This window comes from Cheilinus undulatus, linkage group 21 (assembly GCF_018320785.1).
Source record: "Cheilinus undulatus linkage group 21, ASM1832078v1, whole genome shotgun sequence".
NCBI classification, from domain to species: domain Eukaryota; kingdom Metazoa; phylum Chordata; class Actinopteri; order Labriformes; family Labridae; genus Cheilinus; species Cheilinus undulatus.
In genome coordinates, this window is record NC_054885.1 from 20,478,700 (window position 1) to 20,504,460 (window position 25,761).

Genomic DNA, 25,761 nt, shown 5'->3' on the forward strand with positions numbered 1-25,761 from the left:
GCATAATCAGCAATCCACTTCAATTAATTTCCAAGCAAGATATTAGGTGTAATTCCCTAGATCTTGTACGAAAACAAAACTAATTGGTGTGTGTATCCATCACTGTTCTGAGAGACACTGTCTGCACTTCAATAGAGATGTAATGTAAACCCAACTGAATCAGTTCTTATTAAAGCATTGTATATGCTCATCATCTTCCAGTTTACCACTATAACAACAAAACAGATGTATTTGAACTTATCAAGAGATTCTCTTTAAAAAAATGACAATGTGCCACTTTCAGGTTGGGTCAACTTAGGTGGCTTGGACCACAGGACTAGCTGCCAGCTGTCTAGTGTCTAGAAAAGGTCACGACACGTATGTAATCACTTGTACACAGATGGTTGCTCGGATCAATGGGGAGAGTGAACAGGTGTAGGCTAGTAATCTGCCACTGAGAAACCGAATGATTTTGACCTTAATATACAGCTGTACAATAAGAAAGTATAGGACAGTTAGTTATATTTTTACCTGTTGATATGTCCAGTCGTCAGGTCGGAAATCACTGCTTGTTTGCTCGAACTTCAGGTTGAAATGCGGAAGTCTGTGCAGCAGATTTACCCACCATGGAGGAGAGTAGCTAACCACCGCTGCCATGGCTAGTAAGTATCAACGAGGTCCACTCAGCAAACAAGCAAGCAAAGATGCTTCAAACTGTAAAAACACAGAGAATCCACTTCAGAAATTCGCTCTGTATCCTGGATGACAGACAAAAACAAAACATTGTGGCCCATCAAGCTCGTGCAGCAAAGTTAATGAGCTAGCTCCCGTTAGACAAACTATCCCCTGGTAAAGTTCACGTATCAATTCTGAAATACTAATAAAGACGTTTGATTATTCACTCCAATAATACCAATCAATACATCAGTCAAGAGGTTTTATACATAATGCTACTCTACGGTATTTCTGATTATAAACATGGGCAGACACACAGCTCATTAACCCGATTAACATTGATGCTACTAGTAGCCTGCTAACATTAACTAGTTGCTATCTCGACCCCCGGAAACAAGACGCCTGGCCAAGCTAGTTAGCTTGTTAACCTGCCACCTTAAAACGTGTTGTCGCTAACGGGTAAAAATAGTATTTTAAGGTCCACCAGAGAGCCGGGGTTCATTTAATTTTCGTCAAGATTTTTTAAAAGGTAGGCATACCCGTAATGAGAGCTGGAGTTAACTCGGCCAGCGTTAGCCGGTTTAGCTGCTGGTTAGTTCAGTTGGATGAGAGTCGGTCGAGGAGGCGCACAACAACAAGAAGTCTCTTTTGTTCCTCTTGACATTCTGCTCTGCGGTTAGTTACATCCTTTTTGTTTAGGTGGTAATCCTTTACTTCATCTTTTACGGCCCTCTTCCAGCGCAAAGGCTAAAACAAGCAGCTCCGAGTACAACCCCCATCCAGTCATTATCAGAGTACAGAGAGACTGGGGGAAACACGGTGACTGTTCACGACATTCAACGAGCTGGCAGTTTACCCTGCCCGGCCGACAGAACCGGCTCAGTGTCAGCGACTAAAAGTGACCCAGCAGCGCCGCCCAGTGGCACAGTAATGATAGGATTACGAGATGTTCGAGTCATCGGGATAAAGGCAGGCTCCATCTTTGAGAGGATATTGACTAGAGATCAGAGTTGGAAAAGGTACAAGAATATTATACTCAAGTAAAAGAAAAGTTACTTTGGTACAGATAACTGGCCAAAAGTTCTTCTCAAGTTAAAGTTAAAAGTGATTAGTTTATCGTTTACTCTAAGTACTGAGTACTGAGTAGCTACTGAGGAGTTGCACAGTTGAATTAGATCTTTCCTGATTGGCAAAAACAACATGAGAATAGATCTCCAACCAAGTTGTTCAGATTAAGTCCCACCTCTATAATAAAGTAACAGCACTGTAGCTATATTAGTCCACACCACATATCTAAATACACAGTGTTGAATATTTGACAATATAAAAGAGCTGCAGAAACTAAAAATCTGTGGTACAGCGGCAGGAACAAAGCAGAGGGTCAACCTCATAGCAGGGCAATTCATACTGATTAAGAATACTAACTATGCATCCTTTAGGACTAACTGAAGTCACAGACGGGACTCTGACTCACTGGATAACTTCACTCATGGTGCAAATATGTCTCACATATAAACAATTCACCAGAAACATGAACAAAAGAACCCCAGTAGGGATCACTGTGCAACAAGATACATCCAAACACATCTTACTGCCAAAGGACATGATGGACAACTTTGTCCACACATACCTAGATTTTAAATCATCCGTGGTTCATATAATAAAAGCAGGTCTATATCAAAACAGGATATCAGTTACCCTTAGTTTTAGACATTAGGAAATCCAAAATGACACATATGGATATCTATCTATATCTGATAGATAGATAGATAGATAGATAGATAGATAGACAGATAGATAGATAGATAGACAGATAGATAGATAGGGAACAAACTCTCAAACGTAATAGGAAAGGAGGAGCAGAAAATGTGCCAATGAGTCTGCTACAGTAGTAGCAGCAACTTACGGGGAGTACCTGAACGCATCATTACTTGGTTCATTAAAGAATGAGGAACATAAAATCTAACAAAATGAAAGCTGCATTGAAGCCAGGAAACAAACAGGTTCAACGTACACATCAAGTCCCAGACAGTTTATTTAACTCTTTTCTGAGCAGCAGATTTCTCGGGTTAGGAGATTGCTGGATCTAAAACGCAAACAACAGCACTTCTTCTTCACACCATAAAACACAAAAAATCGAGTTTACAACATGCTGTGACAAACTCGTGAGCCACGTACACGTCAGTGACAGTTTCCACAGCTCTCCTCGACTCTTGGACTTTAACCAACGCTCACTACAACTTTAAGAAATAAATTACTTGTTTTTTCTTTTCTGCAGGAAATCACATGGAGGTGCTCTTGTGCTCACATGACAGACTGCACCATGGCAGGAGAGATCAATGAAGGTACAGTACGAAAACTTCTTTACACTTTGTTGCCATCTAGTTTCTTCGTCACTTTGCTGTTTTGTATGATGTTGCAGTGTCATAGCAGTCAAAATGTTGTGTTGATTGTACCAATGTGAGGATAAATCTGTTTGGTAAAGTCGCGATGGGAACTGACCAATGAGAACTTTTGGGTACATGAAGATCTCGGAACCAAGTCTGCCCATCTGAAAAGCAGCCAAGAGAGATTTATCGCTTTTCGGTTCACCTGTTAATGTTTCCTTAATGCCCGATGAGCTATATCAACGGTGAATGCTTTTATCAGAGGGGTTAAAATGCTTACACTATAAGTGATGTTTTTTCCTCCCTGCCACGTGAAAAAAGTGCCAGTACCAGATCATCAGCAGAAGTAGATTAAAATTATTCATATCTCATTTTATCTTCTACTTATTACCTTAAAGCTGTTAGTAGGCTGAAAATGTTGTGAAACGGTTTTTCTTACACATTGAAAGCTTACTTACATGTGTTGAAATAATAAAAAGTCATGTGAGAGGAAATGACACCTGATAAGATAACCATAACCTAAGAAGTTAGCACCACTAATATAGATTAAGGTCTCATGTTAATATCAGGAGCAAACATCTCCTTTTAATGTACTTCTTGTCCTTGGGTGGTTGTGATTCCATGTAGGTGTTGTTCCTCTTTTTAGGCTCAGTTCCTGCCTATTACAGAGAGGTATATGAGGCCATCTGCTGTAGGACAGATGACAGAGTGCAGGTTGAAGTTTTTCAGCGGTTGCTCCAAAGGACTGATCTCTCCAAGGCGGTTTTAGGCCAGGTGAGGGGCTCACACTTTGCTGGGCTGTGGGGGACAGGTCATTTAAGATGCTGCAGGCAAACAGTTCTAAAAAATTCAGTGCAAACTTAGGTGGTAAGATGGAGAAATGGTCCCAAACATAAACAACAGTGAATAAAAGTTACAATTCATATTTTACTTCCAGCCTCTTATGTTACTTTTATGCATCCAACTTAAAGCTCCTTCAGGTAAGACCAGGAGATTAAGGTAAGGTTACTTTATTTATAACTGAATGTACATATGAACTAATGCTTTATTCCAGTAACATGCTTGTAGACAAAAACAAGCACCAAATAAGATAATTTTACGTTAAATTTGTCAGTCAGTAACCAAAAAAGGAATAGGCTAAACCCAGCCTATCCTGAACCATCAAAGGAATAACCAAGCCAACCAAGCTCTAGTTTCAAACTTTAGCAACCCCTTACATTATAATCCCCTCTCTTGATTTAAAGTTTTATTAATACAACCTGGAATGTTCTTATTCACCACACAAAACATGATTTCAAGGGTTTTTGAGTATGCAATGTTCAGAAATCTTAATGTGGATGATCCTTTAAAAAGCAAATTGATAGATTCACGGTATCCAACTTTACTTATTTTTCTAATAGCTCTTTCCTGCAGTTTAATTATCGGATCCAAATTAGTTTTATGTGCATTTCACCAAATTTCAACACAGTTTGACAAAAAGGCATTACAAGTGAAAAATATGACGGCAGTTCTTATTCACTACATCCCTTGTTTTGTAAAGAATAGAAATAGACTTGGATAATTCTCATTTTACATGTTCTACATGAGGCTTCCAACAAAGTTTATCATCTATAAATACTCCCCAAAATGTTCAATTTCGACATTGTTTAAATTCCATTTGTTTTGCTTTCATTTACTGATAGCCAGAGGTAAAAAGTGCTCACCTATTGAAAGTAAAAGTAAAATTACTTTGGTTGAAAAGTACCGGTCTATAAATCTACTCAAGAAGAAGTAAAAAGTTTTTGATTTACTTGGTTTACTTTATGAACTGAGTACTGAATAGCTACTGATGAGTTGTACAGTAAAATCTGATTTTCCTTATTGGTAAGAAAAACAAGATTTCTAACCAGGTTGTTCAGGTAAAGTCACACCTCTATAATAAAGTAAAATACACGGAAAGTAAACATTGTTTATTAAACTCAAAGATAAATTTAACACAAATTTAACATTTGACAAGTGTTAAATATTATACTGTTTGACAAAGCTGTAGTAACTCTCCTCTGGCAAGAATAAAGCAGGCTTAACCTCTTGGCAAGGCAATTTATACTTATGAAGAATGTGCTCTGTGCTTCCTTTATCACCTAAAGTCCGAGACAAGAACTTTAACTCTGTGGATAACTTCACTCATGGTGCCAATTTGTCTCATCAAAAAAAAGAACAATCCACCAGAGACATGACAAAAGAATCCCCAACAGGAATCACTGTACAACAGGCAACACAACTAAACACATATAAAACACATCTAAACACTCTGCCAAAGTGCATGACAGGAAACCTCACCAACGCATTACCCCAGATTTGAAATTGACTCTACTGAGTTGAAGTTTACAAATAATTTTTAGAAAAAAAAAAAATAGAAAATGAGGCAGCAAAAAAATTGGTCGGTAATCTACACCATTTGAATAAAGATTAAAAAAATATTTATAGAAATAAGATAAAAGAATGGATTTGACATTGAACAGTAAAAATGTAGTAAGTAAAAGCAAAGGTAAGATAAAACAACAATATGCTCCAGTAAGTAGATTTAGTTTTGTGTTGATTTTGGTGGCGCTCTCTCTGTGGTCAAAGTGGTACCTCTTTCCTCTTTTGTACTGAGCATGTGAATGTTGTGATTTTGAAACAAAAATCTGTTTCTGCTTTCTATAAACAGTCATATCTGCCACTCATAAGAGTCCCTGCTGATGAAGATATAAAACAAGCTGCTTCTGCATTGAGCTGTGTTCTGCACTGAGCCATGACGTTACACCTACCCTGCAGCAGTTGTTTCAAGCATTTTAAAAAAATGGCTGCTAGTGCTTTGCTTGTTTGCTTTTATGCTCATGTAGTAGTATAAATAATTTCAACTTGTTTCTTAACAGTTAATAACTCCTCACAGGGGCGTAAATTACATTATGAGGCAGAGGCCAAATACAAACAAATGAATTAATAAATAGATAATATAAAAAGTGGCCTGGAATGTGAAAGTTTTTATTATCAATGAATCAATACATAAAGATGTTAAATATCACATAGTAAAAGTGTTGTATCGGCTACCAAACTGGTATGAAGTGGATTTATTTATGGGTTTTCAGATTGGGTTAAATCTCTGCTGACAAGCAGGTTAATGGAACCGTTTGTCAATGTGGTGAAATTACTCTGAGTGCATCATTTCTATGGAATACTTCAGAGCTAGCTCACAGCTCAGCAGAATTTCCTTTTCCTGACCTTTGTGTCCAGTGAGCACTTTTTGACTAAAGGAATGTAAGAGCACATCTTTCACTTAAAAACAGCAGCCTTCATGTCACTTTGTCTTTGTCCCTCTCAGATTGTTGAGCATGTCGACTCCACAGACGGATTCCTAAGCAAGTTGTCTTTCTATAAAGCACTTGCTTTGATTGCTTTTGCTCAGAAGGGAAAGCAGCCGAGCCCCAAACTCCTGGAGAACTGCATACAAGGTAGGCGACAGTGGCAGTGACAGCAGAGCGGAGCAGTAAAAGGTTTCGCTTAATGAGTAGCTAGACAATTCTTGTGTGTGTGTCCAAGGACGACCTCAGTCATCCCTCTGCTGTTCGGATATATCCTCTACATGGGGCAAATGTCACTCTTTTATGGCTCAAATACACTCAAGATGTTATTCCATATAGGTTTACTCTCACAGTTTATTAAAAGGATACTCCCTCTTACTGCTTTCATTTAGACAGATTGCATAACAATGAACATGTGGGAGTGCACTGTAGAAAAAAGACTTCTAGCCGATATCTATTAGTTGTTCTCACATTTGAAGATTCTAGGATTTAATTTAGCTTAATTTCTTGCATTTTATTTTGGTGGAGAACCCTTAGCATTGCATTTTTTAAAACTAATATACTAAGATTTAATTAAGCTTCACTTCTTGTATCTTATTTTGGCAGAGAACCCTCAGCAGTACATGCATTTTAACTAATATACTAAGATGTAATTCAGCTTCATTTTTTTGTGTTTTACTTTGGTAACAAACCCTGAGCAGTGCATGCATTTTTCCTGGATACTTCAATGTAATTCAGCTTCATTTCTTGTATTTTATTTTGGTAGAAACCTTAAGCAGTGCATGCATTTTTCACTGGTCCCACAGTGGTAAGATGATAGAGGGGAATTTTCTGGTTTTCATAGAGGTAGCCATTATGCTGGCTCGAGTTAGATCCATTCCCAACCTTCTGTGATTATTTAAGGCTCTCTCTGTTATTTCAGGTGTGGCCAGAGTGGCAGCATGCTGCATGCCACTTCCTCATCTATGCAAGAACAAGTTTTCTTCATTTGTCGCAGTGCATTACATTCAATTCATGACCTTCTTGGAATGTTCAGAGAATAGCAGATTACATGGGTGCATTGCATGATACAGTGTTAGCTGCAGACAAATAAAACAAGACACGTAGGAATCTGTAGAAAGAAGAAAAGTGGTTTTAACACCAGCATTCCTCTTAGTTAAGCAATTCATTCCTTTCTAGACATATTTATTTTCATCATTAAAACAAATATTAGAAGTTGCTGCTGATTTTTGTGTTTGACAGAGTTGCCAAAACCTCAGCTAGGAGATCCGAAGGATTTGAGTGCTTTGAGGATGCAGCCAGCACAGGAGGACGTACTGACAGTTTCACAGACGCTGGACAAGCTGCTGTCCAGAGACACAGTGAAAGTGGAGCTCATACCTGAGAAGAAGGGGCTGTTCCTCAAACATGTGGAGTATCAGGTCACCAGCCAGGCAAGGGATCCCTTTAATCCTACTGCATGTTCATGATTGTGTTAGAATTAGCTAAACAACAAGAAAAGACTTGAATAATGAGTGTTGTTTGCATAAATCTTTACTAATTTAATCACTCATTTCTTGGCTAGATGTGCAGTTAATTGGGTTTCAAGTAACAAAATGCATGTGTTCAATGCTGCAGAGAGATATTTAATAGTTTAGGCCTCTATTGTTATCAAGCCAGAGTTTTTTTTTTCATGGAGAAATTTGCAGCTTGCAGGATGAAAAGTTCTTAGTTGGCCTCACTGTTATCAGCCATGTAACACAACATGTCCAGAACAGAAAACTTAATGTTTATTCTACTGTCCCCTGTCTATGGATTGTTTTAATTCTCTCTCTTTTTTGTCTGCAGCGATACAAGATATCGGTTTATAGACGTTACAGTGATTTTGATGTCTTCCATGAGGTGTTGCTTCAGAGATTTGCCTACAGAATGGTGCCGGCACTGCCACCTAAAAGAATGCTAAAGGGAGGTACGTTAAACATGGTCACTAATAATTTTGGGCTGCTTTTTAGAGTCGTTATCTACTAAACCATTCAGCATTCAGTGGTACGTTTCTAGGGTATTCTTTCAGCAGTAAATTTTTGTGTGTGGACAGACTTTATGAAGAATACAGAATAAATGTTCAGGTTTACTCCTGCAGGTTCTGTTGTTTCATACACAGCCATTACCATTCATCAAAGCTACTGCCTGAAAGAAAAGGGAAACCAGTGATGTGTAAAATGAGTTCTCAATGAGTGATTGTTGCTTTGGAATGATAATTATGTCCCACTCGCACAAACACACTGAGGAATCTGGAGGAAACACAGGATTAGACAATAACTTGATTAGAGATCTTCGTAAAAGCAAAAATGTGGGTGCAGAAGTGAATCTGTCATCCTGACAACGGAGCTTTTGTTGCTCAAAATCTGCCTCTGTTTTTGCTTATGATTATTTCTCTTTTCCCCAATCAGTGCAGACAGGTTTTTGTTTAGGGTGTCAGTAAGATTCTGAAAACAGTAAACTGAAAGAAATTATTTTCACAAATGTGTAGAAAAAAAGCAAAAACGGTAAGTTTTTAATTTCACAAGTTATTTTTCCTTGTCCCAATTATTAAAAGAGATCATCAGTGAGTGCTGTATATAATATTCTGGAAACATTTCATGATAACTACACATGGTTTTACATCAGTGAAAAAACTAAATTTGACCCTAGTCCCTCAGATACTGTAGATGTTTAAAATGCTACTCTCAGAGTGACTCCGTCATTAATGCCTTTTAGTCTTGTGTCAAGATGAGAAAACTTGATTCCAAAACTTGTGATAAAAAAGCAGAGTCCTCACTAGTGATTTATCTTTTTCAAAACTGTGGCAAAATAAGATACACATCTGGATGGCAAATTCAATTTTCATTCAATAGAAAGCTTTTATGGTGGAAACAACCACAAACGTAATAAACTGCAAATCTAATACAGATCTGCAGTTTGTAATGAAATAATCTTACAACTGTGATAAATTTCAATCAAATGTCATAGCAGTTGCTTACTGCAAACCTTATAACAAATGCACTTCTAATACTTTTACATTTGCAGGTTTTTTTGCATTTGTGGCAAGGTAAAATCTGTCTTAAAATAGTCATCATTACTAACAAATGTAATACAGACATGTAAAATCTATGTTTTGGTCATTGTTGTTGCTTTTTATAACTGCCAATGAGTTCAAAATGTGTCCAAAAAAGTGGTCTGAGGAAATTGCAAGTAATTTAGTGAAACATTTTCAGCCAGGCAGTTTTTTTTGCAATCCTCAATATATCTGAACAAATTTGTTTTTTGTCTCAGCAAGTTTGTACCCGTAATGTTTACAACACAGTACCTTGCTTTAATAGGGTGAGACTTGCCCTAAGGTTTGTCCTTGTGCAAAATAAATGAAATATTTCAAAATTGTAATGAATACTTTTTATATGATTTTTTTTGTGTCAAGATTTATGTCTCTACCAGTGTTTTAAGACTTAGAAAACTACTTCCTGTTTTATGGTGGGGAAAAAAAATTGCCATGGCTACATTTCTGTATGACTTGAGCTTATGATGACTTAAACCCACTTTGATAAATCCCTGCAATGTAAAAGTTAATACATTCTTATCACATTTGTAGGCAGGTATAATGTTTTCAGGTGTTACAAGCACAGTCCAGCCTGTGGCTTCTATTCCTCATGTTATTCTCCACTCTCCCATCCCTGTTTCTGACTCTTATCTACTGTCCTTTATATAAATTAAGATATTAAATTGCTCTTTAAAACGGCTTTTATAGCAAAAGTTAGAAAATTAAGTAACCACCTACACTTCAGAAAGGAAAAGTGTGAATGAATTATTAATTGGGTATTTTAAGGACAATGTGAGAGGAAAGAAAAACAACTTAACAGGATATGGGGCATGATTTATGAAGCTCTGTAGACAGAGTGGAGCCACAAAATCACCCAGCTTTCCTAAACTCTCAGGTACCCCTTAATCTACCCGCTGTACATGTGTTTGTGGTTGGAAGTGCTTGTGTATGGTGGATAGGTATATCCATGTTTATGTGGGCAATAGATTAAGAAATATACATGTTTAATTTACTTTATGTAACTCTAAGGTAATAGTGAATGAAAAAAATAACACAAACATAACAGAATAAAATTATCATTATTTTAAAACACTAAATATATTGATGTACTTCACCCCTTACTGGATTATTCAGAAAAAGAAATGCATGTCAAACTCTACTTTCTGCCTTAACCATAATGCACAACAGATGGTTTAGTTTAAGTTTTATACTGTATTTCCTGGTATCAGAGGCTAATAAAGCCTCTAGATGCTAACTTGGGCATCAAAGAGCTTAAAATGTCTAGTTAATCCACTTATATCTAATCCACACCCAAAGGTTTTTTTTCAGTTGATCCTAGACCCTTACAGACACAGACTCAGGTGACATCACATGAGGCAAATCAGCAGATTTGCACAGCTCACATGGATCCAAAAAGGCTTAGTATTGTGATTCTCTTGATATTTGCTTCATTTAAAAAGGATACAAAATTACATAAATTGACCTTAAAACACAGATTCTACTCAGTTTCTAATAGTGCTCTATTTCCTTCGATGGTAACTTTTGGTTGTCTCTCCATAGTGCTGACCTCTGTGTCTGAGCGGGAATTTATCGAAGGGCGGAGACGTGCGCTTGGCAGATTTATAAACCTAGTGGCGCGGCATCCCTTCTTCTCTGAAGATGAGCTGGTGAAGACCTTCCTCACCTTCAGCGGCTCCGTATGTTTGTCATTTTGTCACTTGTTCTGTGTCCCCAGGCTGTTGCAATAGAACTGTTCACATTGTGATGGCTGAGGGTGAAATGCATCCTGTTCTAGTCACTCAGTCTTTTTCCTCACCCTTCTTCCCACACAGGATGTTCAGACTAAGCTGCGTGACGCTTACAAGAAAACGGGTGATGAGTTCATGACCAACAGAATCGCGACCCTAGCAAAGGTTAGTCATAGTAAGCACACTGCATCAATTCTGACCTAAATGTCTTAAAATCAAAACAAATAGCAATTGCGTGCAACATTTCAGAGACCTGTGTTTGATGTGTTTGCAGGAATATCTCCCCACAGACATTCAAGCTCAGTTCTCTACCAGCAGAGAGCTGATCAGAAACATCCACAACAGCTTTAACAAGCTGCGTGACAGAGCTGAAAAAATGGCTGAGCGCTCAAAGGAGAATGCCACGGATCTTCTCATGTTTGGCAGAGAGCTCAGGTATTTCATCAAAGTCTTTTTCTGGTATCCAGAGGTTTTGGACTCAGAAAAACAAATGTTAATAGCATTCCAAAGGTTTTGTTTTTCTGACGTTGTATGGCTAAAATGAGTTCAGCAGCTTAAGTTTTACCCTGTCTCCGCCATAATGTTTTGTTTTTTTTTTTTCTGCAGTTCACTGGGCTCAGACTCTTCAACCCTTCCCTCCTTGGCCTCCTCGCAGGGCACCTGGGGCACCCTGCGTCAGTCCCTGAAGAGTCTGTCTGTGGAGTTCGCAGTCCTGTCTGACAAAGCTGCTCAGCAGGTACAGCCCTGATACCTTCACCTGCAACACTTACCGCTCTGTCTGACCAGCACATGTAGTAAATGCTGTTTTCTCTTCTATTTCTGTCCTCAGGGTAGACGAGAAGAGGATGATGTTGTGGAAAAATTGAATGTTTTCCTGGATTTGCTCCAGTCATACAGAGTGAGTACATTTATTTAACTTCAATTTAACATGTCAGGTCACTTTAGGGAGTATTTGCAAGGAAATTATGCACATATTATGAAGCATTGAAACTAAGTTTTGAATGCACAGAATGTAAATTCTGCTGCCAGAGAGACATGGATAGCACTTTATTTTAGTGGACCCTAATTATCTAGTAATTTCTCAAGAGTAAGGTGATAAGTAGCCTATATTGTAATAAACTGGCATTTTACCAAGTAATAACTCAGAAATATGGCAATGTAAATAAAGTATTTACCCTGTAATAATATATTAACTATTAAGTAATTCCCTGTAATATTATGGCAAATCTCTGAAAATTAGGTTGTATTTTACCCTAACCCCCTAACCTTTACACTAACCCTTTTCTTTCCTCTCTCGTTATGTTAAATCCATTCACGAAAGGAAAACAATGGTTTACGGTTAAGAACAACACTATACAGAGTGGGTTCTTTGTTGAGAAGACTGCGGAGAAGGGCATAGCTGACTAGTGCATCCCCATTGGACATAAAAATGTCAAGTGGGGCTACAATGTTGAAGGCTTAGATGATAAAATGTGCAGCACAAAACATTAGCAACAGACTGGCAGCTTCCAGTAACAACTGGTGGGTAGATAGAGTAGCATTTCCTGTTATGTTGACTAATGTTCTTTACTCTTATATAAATGCTAATCTCATCAGTTTTTTAAAAGGTGCGGTGCTGTGAAGAAGTATTTGCCCCCGCCCTGATTTACTATTTTCTGCATATTTGGCAAACATACTAGATTATTTAACTAATGTTAATATTAGACAAAGATAACCAGAGTAAATCTAAAATGCAGTTTTTAAATTATAATTTTATCTAATAAGGGGGAAAAGCCATCTGAACCTACCTGGCCTTATGTTAAAAGTAATTGCCCCACCTGGTTAAAGCATGAATTAACTGTGATTAATCACATTTTTTTGAAAGCTGAGTTCAGTTTCACAACCCAGGCCTGATTCCTGCCAGACCTGCTGAATCAAGAAATCACTTAAATAGAACCTGTCAGACAAAGTGAAGTAGGCTAAAAGATCTCAAAAAGCAATATATCATGCAAGAATAGATGAGAAACAAAGTCAATGACATCTTTTGTCTGAAAAGGGTTACAAAACCATTTCTGTGGCTTTGGTACTGCAGTGAACCATGGTGAGAGCCATTATCCACAAATGGAGAAAACTTGAAACAGTGATGAACCTTTTAGCCTACCAAAATTACTCCAGGAGCACATTGACAACTCATCCAGGAGGTCACCAAAAATCCCAGAACAACAGCTTAAGATCTGCAGGCCTCACTGGCCTCAGTTAAGGTCAGTGTTCATGATTCAACAAAAAGAAACACACTAGGCAAAAATAGCATTGGTGGGAGAGTTCAAAGGCTGAAACCACTGCAGACAAAAAAGAACACAAAGCTCATCACATTTGTCAAAAACATCTTGAAGATCACCAAGACGTCTGGGAAAATACTCTGAGAACTGAAGAGACACAAGTTGAGTCTTTCAGAATGAATGCTGTGTGATATCTGCCATGAATCTAACGCAGCATTACGTAAAAAGAACACCATACCAACAGTCAAGCATGATGGTGGTAGTGTGATGGTCTGGGGCTGCTTTGCTTTTGAGGACCTGGACCACTTGCCATAATTGATTTGACCATGAATTCTGCTCTTTACTAGAAAAACCAGAAGGAAAATGTTCAGCCATCACGGTGACCTTAAGCTCAAACACACTTGGGTTATGCAGCAGGACAATGATTCAAAGCACACCAACAAGTACACCTCTGAATGGCTTAAAAACAAAATTAAGGTTTTGGAGTGGGCTCGTCAAAATCTGATTGAGATGCTGTGGCAGCCTTAAACAGGCTGTTCATGTTGGAAAATCCTCCAATAGGGCTGAATTAAAACAATTCTGGAAAGAAGAGTGGGCCAGAATTCCTCTGCAGCAATATTAAAGTTTCATTGCCAGTTATCCCAGCGCTTGTTTGCAGTTGTTGCGATCAAGGGCGGTACAACCAATTATTAGGTTTAGGTGGCAGTTACTTTTTCACATGTCCTTTAATTGTTAATTAATTGTTTAAAAACTGCATTTTGTATTTACTTAGGTTATGTTTGTCTAAGATTAAAATTTGCTTGATGATCTGAAACATTTAAGTGTGACAAATATGCAGAAATAAAAAAAGAAGATATCAGAGAGGGGGCAAATACTTTATAAAATCCTTGTTTGATGGGTATTACTTCTCTTCTGCGTGGTACCATTCTAAGACAAACAGGAGGATGTTTGTGTGTTTTTTTTCCTAGGATCTGTGTGAGCGTCACGAGAAGGGCGTGCTCCATGAGCATCAGAGAGCTCTGCATAAATACAGTGTGATGAAGAGGCAGATGATGAGCGCCACAGTTCAGCCAAAAGAGCAGGCATCGGTGGAGCAGCTGGAGTCACGAATTGTTCAGGTGCTTTATCTCTTTCAGGCTGCTGGGATGCTTTTCAATCCATTGGATTTATTGCTTGATAAACATACTGGCTATCTGGCGTGTATAGATTAATACATTGCTTCTCTCAAAACAGATTTGGGCCAGTCATGCAAACTTTCATTTACTTCATTAACTAACAGACTGAATTTGCAACTTCACTAAATACTTTCACCTGTATGGAGGGCCAGTCATTCAAAAATTATAATTATTTTTTACATTTTACTTTGTTTTCCATGTTGACAAAAAATTAGGTTATTTTCTTGAGATCCTGAATTATGTTATCTCAGTATAAAAATGATAGTTTTCCCCATGATTATATTACATTAAAAAAATTTAGTGCAGGGGACAGATAAATAAAATAATTTCATAACAAGAATGATATCTGCTGGTTTCCATCTTGTCACATGTGTTTTTCTGTGTTTATGCATATGTGGTCAGAAGTTTTTTATACAAACTTTATCAGCAATATAAAACAGTCTGGCAGGTGTATGACCAGTATAACCACTGTTATGGCTTCTGTGACTGCTTTGTTATCTAGTCATGATTCTTTCAGGACTTAATGTTCCATGAGGGGTTTATTTAGATCAGTGGTTCACAACTGGTCTAGCCTCAGGACCCACCACCACCTCCTTAGAGAGAAATAATGACCTAAATGTCCAAAAATATTTAATCACTTCAATTTATTTAAAGAAAAATGTTGCTGTTTGGACCTGAAATGGAGCAAACCATATGACTGCACAGAGAGACAGGGCAAAACAAAAATGTTTTAAATTAACACATGATCATGGAAAAAACAGCCTTATTATACTGAGATAATGAGGTCAACATCTCTCAAAAAACACCTAAATGCACTTTTTATCAAAATGGAGTGAAATAAAATAGATGAATGTATGTTGACTTTAGGATCCTGTACATGTTACATTTTTCCCCTTTTTCCCCAATTACACATTTGTGACCCATTGAAAACAGATCCACAACCCACTTTTGGGTCCTTTCCCACCAGAGAACTGCTGTCTTAGATTATCACAACCAAGACTTTTATATTGAATTTACAGCCATAAATTAGCAGCATTTTGTTGAAAAAAGAGAATAATCAAATTGATAGAATATCTGCTGAAGACACGAGTATTTTATGGATGTTCAGTGTTTGAAAAATTTACAAAGGAGTTGCACTGATTTGCAACATAAAAAACTAACTTAAGAAAATGACATTACCCTTTGTTATGATACAGTGCCTATAAAAAGTATTCAGCCCCTTCAGTCATGGTCAATATACTGTGACTTTTCTGACCCAAAAAAGTACAAAAAAACTCTTTAATGTCAAAGTGAAAACAGATTCCTACAAAGTATTGTCAGTTAAATAAAAATATGTTAGGTAAAATAAGTGACTGAATAAATATTCATCCCATTCAAAGTTATTGACCTTATTCAACAGAGGCCCAGACAATTGGTGCTCGTAGTCTCACAATTAGTAAAATGGGGATCACCTGAGTGCAGTGAATGTGTCCCAGTTGAATGTAGTATAAAGACACCCGTGTCTGGAAGGTCCAGTCACTGGTTAATCAGTATTCCTGGCTACCATTACACCATGAAAACAAAGGAGCACTCCAAGCAACTCAGAGAAAAGGTTATTAAAATCAATAAGCCGATTGATGGATACAATCCATCATCAAGAATTGTAAGGAGTATGGCACATGTGTAGATATGCCTAGATCAGTCTGTCCACACAAACTGACTGCGCAGGAAGGAGACTAGTGAGAGGGGCCACCTATGACTACTCTGAAGGATTTACAAGCTTCAGCAGCTGAGATGGGAGAGACTCTGCATACAACAACTGTTGCCCGGGAGAGTGGCAGAAGAAAAAGCCACTGTTGGAGAAAACTCATATTCAGTCTTGTCTGGAGTTTGCCAAAAGGCTTGTGGGTGAAGATTTATTTCCCAACAAGACAATGACCTGAAGCATACAATGAAAGCTACACAGAAATGGTTTAAAGGCAACTAGGTGAATGATCTGCAGTGGCTGAGTCAAAGCCCAGACCTCAATCCAACAGAGACTTTGAGGCTGGTCTATATAGCGATTACATTTTTTTATTTCATTGACACACTTTGTAGAAATCAGTTTTAATTTGACACTAAAGAGTTGATTTATTATTGATCACCATTGTTTTATAAAATCAACAAAAGGGTAAAACATCCCAGGGGCAAGTACATTTTACAGGCATTGTATGTAATTGCTTATGTTAGCATGCTAACAGTCCCTCTGCTATCTTGCTCATGTTTAGGTTGACCTTTTTCACTTCATTAATGCTACTCATTTGGGGGCACAAATTACAGCTAATGATAACGAGTACTGAAAATAAGAAACACTGTTATTAACTTAAACCGTTTTCAGACACAACAGGGTAAACGCAAAAGGAGGATTTAACCCAGGAGGAGCATTACTGTCTATTAAATATGATAGCATTCTATTAAATGTGTAAAGTATTTCCGTATACTGACTATTGAACTATCCTTATTTAAGTGGTGACGATGATTTTTTTCTGTTTTTATAGCAAGAAAATGCCATTCAGACCATGGAGCTACGGAACTACTTCTCCCTGTTCTGCCTCCATCAGGAGACTCAGCTTATCTTCATCTACCTTCCAATCACATCCCACATTCTGGGTGCCTTTGTTAACTCGCAGGTCCAAGGACACAGAGAGGTGAGACTGCTTGTCGGGGAAATCATTTTCCTGCAGATGCTTCTTTGCGTCGACATGGTGCCGCTCCTGAAGGGTCAAACCCGCTTTAAATTGCCTTTTACAGTCCAAGGAAAGAACTAATAATGATGGATGATAACACTGGAAGGATAATACCATCATTTTAAGGACACGAGGGAATCTCACATATGCCTTTAAATGTATTTAAAACAATAAAGCTGCTTTTGGTTGGCCCCTAGCTGCTGAGTTTCTCACACAGATTCCAGTGGATACATCTTATAGAGGTTTCTATGGCTCACAGAAGTCTTAAGGATGATTCTGCTTCCTTGTGTTTTTACAATTTTAAGACAATTTCTCCTTGCAAATGACTGCTCAATAAACTTTAATCTACTGCTATTATGTGTCTCACAAATTGTAACAAAAGGACTTGTTTGTTTTCCTTCCAGATGGGAGAGGTTTGGAATGAACTCCAGCCAAAGCTCGGGTGTCTTTTTGGCGCTAATAATGGACTGAAGCCTCCTGTATGAAACCTCAAAACACGAAGGGGAAGAAGAGAAACAACCAGGAAAACAAGTCGCTGCAGAAACTGCACAATCTTCTCTAAATGCCAGCAAACATTCCAGTCAATAAGAGGAGTTTTTTGTAAACTGAGTCTCAGCTTCTTCAATTATTTTGGTCTGATCATCAGCCATGGAGCTGGAAAAGACAGTGGCCTCATGAATCTGACATTTTATGCTCTGCTTGATGAGGAAATCATTTCCACTTCCATATCAAGAAAGGAAAATCCTCCAAATTGTATTTCACAAGGGAGCGACCAGCGTGTCGAACATGAAGGATGACAGTATATTCTTGCATTCCAGCACATTTGTTAAAGGCTTCTGTTTATAAATTATCCTTGGAAGACGTTTTGTACCCTTAGAGTATTGAGACTATGTTAAAGGATGAGGTTATTTTAAATCTCAGGTCCTTGAGGTTATACTGAATAACTTTACACCAGTGTATTTTTGATGTAGATGCCAGTTTATAAAGATGTAAAGCTATGTGCTTTATATTTTTATGGACTTTAGTTTGATTTCTTCTACTGTTTTAGTTCTGACCTTTGATATTCAACATTTTTGCCTTTTATACTCTAGACTTCCAGTTTCATTTAATAAGCTATTTTATAAAAGCCTGTACTCAAAGTGAATACTACAAAGGATGGATATTGTGAAACCTCTGGCACCAGCTGTTTAATATCAACAAAACACTATAAGCTATTTGTTTACTGCCAAAGATGAGACATCTAAAAAGACAGACTGCAAAAATCAGGATTTCTATACAGCTAGAATTTAAGAATCACTGCTTTTATTTTGTAAAATCACTGGGAGATTTTGCACATTAAGATAGATCAAAATACATTTTTATGTACAGCAGCATAAATTGCATCCAGATATTGTTGAATTAAACACTATCAGACTTTCTGCTCTTCAGTTAAAAAGAAAACCACCATTCACACTGCTTAATTAAAAAATCTCAAAGGGACAATTCACCATGTCAAGGATCATGCTTTAAAAATTTTGTCACCTAACCTTGTCTCGAATACACCAAACAGACCGTGTTTAAATGAATGATGCCAGAATGCAGATAATGTGCACATATTCAATGTTTATTGTATAAAGACAGAAAGTTTACCACTGCTTCCAGTGATAACCGTTGGTCGAAAAAAAAAAAATTCTGGAATGAAGTTTCCTTGCACAGAACTGAAGACCCAACAAGTGTATAACTGTAGATACTGTAAATACTCATAAAAATCTTAGCTGAATTTAGTTAAATCAGTTATTCTCCAAAATAAAATAACAGAATGGATATTTCTTTCAGTATATTCCTGTTTTGATTGCTTTTCTTTAAAAGGATTTATAAAACCTGACCTAAAAAAAGAACCTTGTGGTAATAGTAATTTCTTGGGAGCTATTAGCAGTTTTTCATCAAACAAAAATGGAAAGAAGACTAGATTCATTTACATTATCTTATCATGAGCAAATCACAGGGAGTTCTCTGCAGAATTTGTCATGTTGCTACACTAAGTCACTATAGAAGTCTAGACTGGACAAACTATTTGGCTGTCGGACAGCGTCTCAGCAGTGTTAAGGTCTGTGCATGCTGAGTCTGTCATTTTCAGATTGATTTTTGGGTCTGTTAAAAAAAGGCAGGCACTCAAAACTTGCATATCGAGTCTAGGGCTTTTTCTATTCTATTCAAAATTGAAAAAAAAAAAAAAAAAGCTGATTCTGTGGTTTTATCACTACTCAAAAAATAATAAAAACTTGGTCCTGATTGTACATAGGTCTTTAGTCAAGAATAAGTGTAGGCCTAATTTGTTAGGATTTTGTCAATGAAAACAATTATAACTGGTGCTTACTTTCCCAAGTCGGTCCTGGGGGGGCTTAGCTTTTCTTAGATATGAGTAGGGGGGGGTCTAAGGAAAAAAAAAAAGTTGGGAACCACTGTCCTAACAGATACTTTCATACTGGGTATTTTCTCAAGCCCATACATCACAATGCTTTGCCAGGTTGGAGAGATAGCACCCAACTTTTTACTTTGGTCTTATTGTTACATGGCTGTTTGCACGAATTTTAGCCTTAAATATTATGTAGCCCTCCAAAGCTAATGGATTGGCCGGATTCCATGCCTGTTATCAAGCAGCTTTTGCAAAGCTCTAATCTGAAATGACAGTGCAAGGTCTGAAAACAGACGGGACCAATTAGCGTCATTTGAGGAGAATGAGGCAGAAGCTATGGGCATGGCTCAGTTTTACTACAAGCCGGTAAAATATTGCAACCGTAGCAATTATCCCAGATGTAGTTACATTATAGCAGCAATTCAGCTGCTTCAGATCTTTCCCCTTAATGTACAGGAAATTATAAAAAAAGAGAGCCATATTTTACCGTTTTAGAAGATATGTATGTCAACATCAGCAAAATAAGGGTCACAAGCTTAAATGCCATAGGCAAAAGAAGGTAAACACAGTACATCTCCGGTTTGAGCTTTTCAGTCCCATTTTAGCATTTCTGTGGTTAAACTGACCTTATTTGTACAGAGTGCTTGTATTTCAAACTTTTCAAGCTTGGCTTTACTGTGAGTCAAGTAACTTGCAGGGGATTAACTGAGGTAAAACTTTTGAAGCTGGACAGAGCTATGAGAGCAGGGAGACACAGCCAACACGCAGCACAAACGCACCTGGTATGAAGCTGCATTTTGTGTTGTCAAGATTTGTGATAGTTTGATGCTTTTTTGATTAGTGGTACATTCTCCATTGTTTGATAAAAGCTAGAATAAGAGAGTTAATCCATCTGGAGTTGCAGGTAAACTCCTGCACACTGTTTAAATTGCAAATAAGTTGTTAAAGTTTCAGTACCAAAACACTGTCCACCTACTTGTGTAATTTAGACCATGTGCAGGGTTTCCCTGCAATGTTTGATGATTGAAACAAGAAATGACCTATTACTTGTTGCCTAGGACTTCTACTTTTTCCATTGTATCAAACCAGGTCTTCAAATTGATTTTAACCAACACTACACGGGCATTTAACATTTTTAGAAATGTGACGAACTTCCATCCATGCTTTTCAAGACTTTCAGACCACCATAAGATTTTTTTAAATGCCTCAAAGGGAATGATGTAAACACTTGTGAGCTGGGTGCAATATGCAACCTCACCATTAGCCATTAGTGGTCACTACATCCTACACACTGCTCCAGTAAGTCCTTCAAATCTGACCTTTTTCTCAGAAATGTAACAGAACAACAAACTCTGAACAGGATATCTTTAAATGTTTAGAGGAGACTTTTGGATTTTTCGTGTCGATAATACATGTCCACAGGCCCTCATTGTTGTCTCACAGTTCCTCCACCTCCTCAAGAGTGTGGCTGAGGATCATATCATGACCCTGAAACTTGAAGTATCCCACAAATTTCTTGTTCTGGAGCAGCAGGGGGAACCACAGGATGTCATCAGCCCACATTTCACTGAAGGGGATTTTGTCACACTCAAACCACTGAGGCCTCATTTCTGAAAAACAAAGAATATCATCAGCAGGCCTTAAAATATATGGACAGTTTATGTAGAAGCTATACTAAGATGCTCAAGTAAAAAATTGAGTTAATCTCTTGTAAGTTTTTAACTTTGTATTTGTGGGTAGAGCTGGCCAGGAGCAAAGGCTTCCAAAAGTTGCCAACACAACTATGCAATTAAAACCGTTTTCTCTCTCTCTTTTAGTTAAATAGGACTGATGATCATTAAGTTTTTGTACTTTTGATACCACTGATTATTAGAAAAATAGATATTTTTCATTTTGAAACTCATGATACTTAAGAATTCATAAATATTTATTATACTGAAATGTTACTGTTTTTAACCAATGTTGACAGTGCGTCAGGAGTTTGCAGATTTTGATAATTACAAATGAAAACCCCACCAATAATGGATGTATGAGACTTCCGTCTTTGTAGCGGTGGTGTCAAACAGATTTTAATATTGTTTATTTTTACCTTGCATATCAGAGTTTAGTATTCTGGTATTGGACAGTGATTTATTCCTTTACAGAAAATATCCAGAGATAAGATTTTTGGTCCAAGCTCTAAAAGGAACCATTAAGGGGATGAGATAAAAGTGCTATTCATGATATTATACTGTAAATATAACCATACTCCTGAACTTAAAGGTCATAGCAGTCACTACTCCTCAGCTGTTGCTCTTTCTCTTGTCAAATCTTTGTTAGCTGCTCCTCCTTTTCACCAACTTCAGTAAATTTCTCTGAGCCTCTTTCCTCTCTTTATCTCTCCAGCTGGTTGGCAGTTTGACTTCTCTTGGCCTCCAGTCTGTCGCCTACTAATTTCTAACTCCTCCTGTGCTTTGCTGTGTGTCTCCAAGCTTTGCCCTGTTGACCTTCACTTAACTCAAAGGAAACACAGATCACTGCAGGTCTCTGCATTCTTTTGACCCAGGGCATCTTCTTTCCTTTTGTTTACTACACACTTTTAAACTTTACCACTTATAGATTTCTGCTCCTCGCTAATATGGTCTGCTTGCTCATGGCCATATCTTTGATAAAATAATAAACTAAGCCAGCTAGGAGGGAACTGCTTCAATCTGAGGGCTGATTATGGATGCTTTTGTTTTACTGGTGGTATCAGTCATCAAGACAGTTTAACATTTTAGTTATTTTAAATTTGAGACATAAAATATAATAGTAAAATCAAGTTTGGAGTGCAAATTAAGAAATCAGGGGGCTTATATTTAGATAATGACAAAGTGAAAAGGAGGTGTAAAAACAGATGGGATGATTTTTTTTTCACATTTTACCAGGAATCATGGAAAAGAGTATTTCTGAGAAAAATAGGTTAAGCTGGAATAATCCTACAACCTGCTCTCCACATTTCACGGAGGTTCAGTGGAAACCTACCCTCTGATTCAGTGGGCTCTCCTTTATAATCGTCGGCTCTGAAGACATGGACATCCAGTAGATCAGTTTCTCCGACAAATTCAAATTTGATATTTCCGATCTTCCTGAGATCATCCACTGTCAGACCACTTTCTTCTTGCAGCTCTCTTAAAAGGGAAACAACTGATTAATATTTGATATAGTGTACTTTGACAGTAAACTTACAGTACACTTCACATGAGCACTCAAAGCAAGGAAGATAGTGGGGTGACGAAAGTGATTCCTAGAGAGGGAATCTATTTCTATTTAGAAGTGATATCATTCCCAGTTTTGTACCTTTTTCATGAAGGCAACCACAATCACAAGGAAGTATTTTTACTCAAAGAAACAAACTTCTAGCCGTTTCCTTAAATACTGACACTTATCCAGCTCTCCTGAGTGATTTAGCTCAAAGGCTTACAAATAATAATGATGATCATGAGAATTTGTTGATTTATTTATCCTTTAATATTTTCTACACATAGCAGATCTCTTTGTCAGATTAGAGATAGGGCCTGATTGGCTTCAGGACTTCCTTCCTTTGGCTTTGGGACAAATTTCCTACTGATGACTGATAGTCAAAGTTACACTGTATCCAGACTCAACATCCTTTATCTGTGAAGTGCACACAGGGCATGACCTCACATCTTAAATTATTGTTATCTAAAATATTCACAGTCCCATTTATTGTTTGTTATAACATTTAAGTATGTAACAATACCTACCAGGGAAATCCATAAAGCAGTGGTTCTCAACTGGTCTTGCCTCAGAACTTAGCAGCACCTCCTAAATGAGCAATTGCGACCGAAACTTCGGGCCACTTTAAATTTATTCAATAATGAATATTGAAGTTTGTATCTTATTTGGAAAAAATGTGGCTGAAAAAGAGATAGATCAAGTGCACCTTTTCAGAAACCCTAAGCTGGTATGCAGGCAATATTAATGCATGATTTTGTAATAATGTGCAGTTGCGATTATACTGGATAAAATTGGGATTTGTGATTGTGAATACAATATAATTCATGAATGGTACAATGTTCTTCATGTGTTGTTATCAAGGGAAAGTGCAGAGAATAATCATATTTTAGCTCAAAACATACTAGTATTAAGAAGCAAGAAAAACCTTGAGTTTTTACAGAACTGCTTTTAAAATAATGTAAAATTAAAAAAAAAATCTCTTCAACAAAAAAAAAAGTCCTTCTACAAAGTGAAAACGTAGCACTACTGTATTTTGGGTCCCACCCCACCAGTTGAGAACCACTGGTATAAAGCAAAATCAAAGCTGTGATAGTATGATTTGAGGAGCTCATATATTGATTACTCAATCTTTATTTTTTAGGGGTTTAAGGTCTGAATCCTGTGAGAAAAGAACAAAGTAATAAAAATAAAAATGCAGTTTGTTCTAGTAATCAACTTATTTCACTTTCTTTCAAGCTTTTCAAAAACATTTCAGAGCTTCACCAAAAAAACAACACTTTCAGCCCAATACTATCCTAATCCTATTGTTTCTGCTCCCTCAGTTATCCAACACTCAACTGAAAATTCCAGATCCTAGTCTACTTGAATGGATATGTCCTGAGTTGAGTTGAAATGTTAAATATTAGCACCTCCTTGCAGCATCTTCAATTGTTTCTCCAGGTTGAACTTTCCCACCAAAGCCGTTCCACTTCCCGGCCCCGAAGCCTCTCTTCTTCATGCCGAGCAGCACTCTGCCGGGCCGGACTACCAGAACCAGGGTCAGCAGCTTAGGGCTCAACATGTCACCTGTCTAACGGGAAGTAAGGACACAGAATCAAAATGTAAACAGTGCATGATGCAATGTTATATTGCTGTGAGAATAATGCCTGTGTATCTGCCTGCTTGCCTATTCAATTTACGTCCTTCAGGCCGATGAAATACAGCACAAACAACTAAAAATGACACAAGACGAATATGCCTTACTGTACACAGAAAAAACTGGCTCAGTGGGTCCCGCGTGTCGCGCTGCCGCGCCACAGACCGTATCACGTGGTACGCTGACGCCTAAAGTTACGGATAGGTCTAACCGTCTCGGACTGCGGTCAAGAGTGCCACGATATGGTTTACAAATCAGTTAAGACGTGTAACCTTTAAAAGTGTCCTACTAGAAACGGCAGCAAATTATACCAGCCTGTCTTCCCAGCAAACAGCCACCGATATTAACAAGGTGACATCTTTCACCGTCTTATGCACTGTCTTATGACGAGTTTATTTCAAAGTACTACTCTTCTCAAAATAAGTGTCTTATTTTGTGGTTACCACTAAATTGAAGTTGGTCATTCCAATGTTTAGAGCCGTAGGGTATAAAGGATTAAAGCAACAAAAATCAAATGATAAAAGCTGAGGTGATTACTCGCACAAATTGAATAATGAAGTAAAAAAAGTGTTTTTATGAAAAAATGAAGTGAGTGATATATAATGATTTCAGCGGAAGCAATTTTTCCCATGGCAGAAATAACAAAAATTACATAATGTAAATGATGAAACTAGAAGGCACAAAAATTACATATATTATAAATGTCCAAGTCACAAAACAAAAACTAGTTGTAAATGTAAGAAACCCCCCCCCCCCCCCCCCAAAAAAAACAAACAAACAAACAAACAAACAAAAAAAACAAACAAACAAAAAAAAACAAAAAACAAAAAACAAAACGAATTACTGGATTATCACTTTTATTTTAACTTCACAAATATTTTCATCATTTATTTTTTAATTTACTCTCATTTTTTACGCTTAGTAAGTCATACCACATCAATTTTCTTCACCTTAATTTTTTATCATCTCTTTTTGTTACGTTCACCCTTAAGACTCCTTTCCTGAAATGATAAATGGAAATTTTTGCATGATATGTTTAAATTGTAAATGACGAATGAAAAACAAAATGATAAAATTTGCCACCGTTTATGTCAAACTGCAACAATTTTGATCAAATCATCCTCAAATTAATCACATCAATTCGTTCTTCATCACTTCATTTTTCAATTCAAATGTATTTTTATCACTTCATTATTCAATTCACATGAG

The 25,761-nt window shown here is 37.4% G+C and overlaps 3 protein-coding genes across 9 annotated transcripts in view; 1 reads left to right on the forward strand and 2 right to left on the reverse strand.

The window, feature by feature from the left end:
• ttyh3a (tweety family member 3a) overlaps positions 1-1,516 on the reverse strand; it is a 33,113-nt gene extending 31,597 nt beyond the window's left edge. The window contains exons 1-2 of one of the 2 annotated variants that reach the window (XM_041817586.1): positions 1,194-1,516; positions 511-693 (exon numbers count right to left, since the gene is read on the reverse strand). In XM_041817586.1, coding sequence (XP_041673520.1) covers positions 511-636 — 126 coding nt within the window. In that variant the 5' untranslated portion in view covers positions 637-693; positions 1,194-1,516. The remainder of the gene's footprint in view (positions 1-510; positions 694-1,193) is intronic. The other variant, XM_041817587.1, reaches the window with a different exon arrangement.
• Positions 1,517-2,637: 1,121 nt separating this feature from the next.
• Positions 2,638-19,104, forward strand: snx8a (sorting nexin 8a). Of its 5 annotated transcripts, XM_041817588.1 has the most exons (14): positions 2,638-2,834; positions 2,933-2,999; positions 3,688-3,815; positions 6,385-6,514; positions 7,607-7,797; positions 8,192-8,312; positions 10,977-11,113; positions 11,249-11,329; positions 11,439-11,599; positions 11,771-11,900; positions 11,994-12,062; positions 14,391-14,540; positions 17,114-17,263; positions 17,707-19,104. In XM_041817588.1, exons 2-14 carry the CDS (start codon positions 2,963-2,965, stop codon positions 17,785-17,787), a joined length of 1,566 nt encoding a protein of 521 aa, XP_041673522.1. In that variant the 5' UTR covers positions 2,638-2,834; positions 2,933-2,962; the 3' UTR covers positions 17,788-19,104. The 5 variants fall into 5 exon arrangements, with proteins under 5 accessions (XP_041673522.1, XP_041673523.1, XP_041673525.1 ...); XM_041817589.1 differs by having other exon boundaries at positions 2,638-2,999; positions 3,979-6,514; XM_041817591.1 differs by lacking the exon at positions 3,688-3,815.
• Positions 18,885-24,788, reverse strand: nudt1 (nudix (nucleoside diphosphate linked moiety X)-type motif 1). 2 transcript variants are annotated; one of them, XM_041817594.1, is made up of 4 exons: positions 24,660-24,788; positions 24,326-24,486; positions 22,701-22,846; positions 18,885-21,307 (listed from the first exon to the last, which is right to left on the reverse strand). In XM_041817594.1, the coding sequence occupies exons 2-4, from the start codon at positions 24,475-24,477 to the stop codon at positions 21,135-21,137; spliced, it is 471 nt and encodes a 156-aa protein (XP_041673528.1). In that variant the 5' UTR covers positions 24,478-24,486; positions 24,660-24,788; the 3' UTR covers positions 18,885-21,134. The 2 variants fall into 2 exon arrangements, with proteins under 2 accessions (XP_041673528.1, XP_041673527.1); XM_041817593.1 differs by having other exon boundaries at positions 24,583-24,757.
• Between the last annotated feature and the right edge of the window lie 973 nt (positions 24,789-25,761).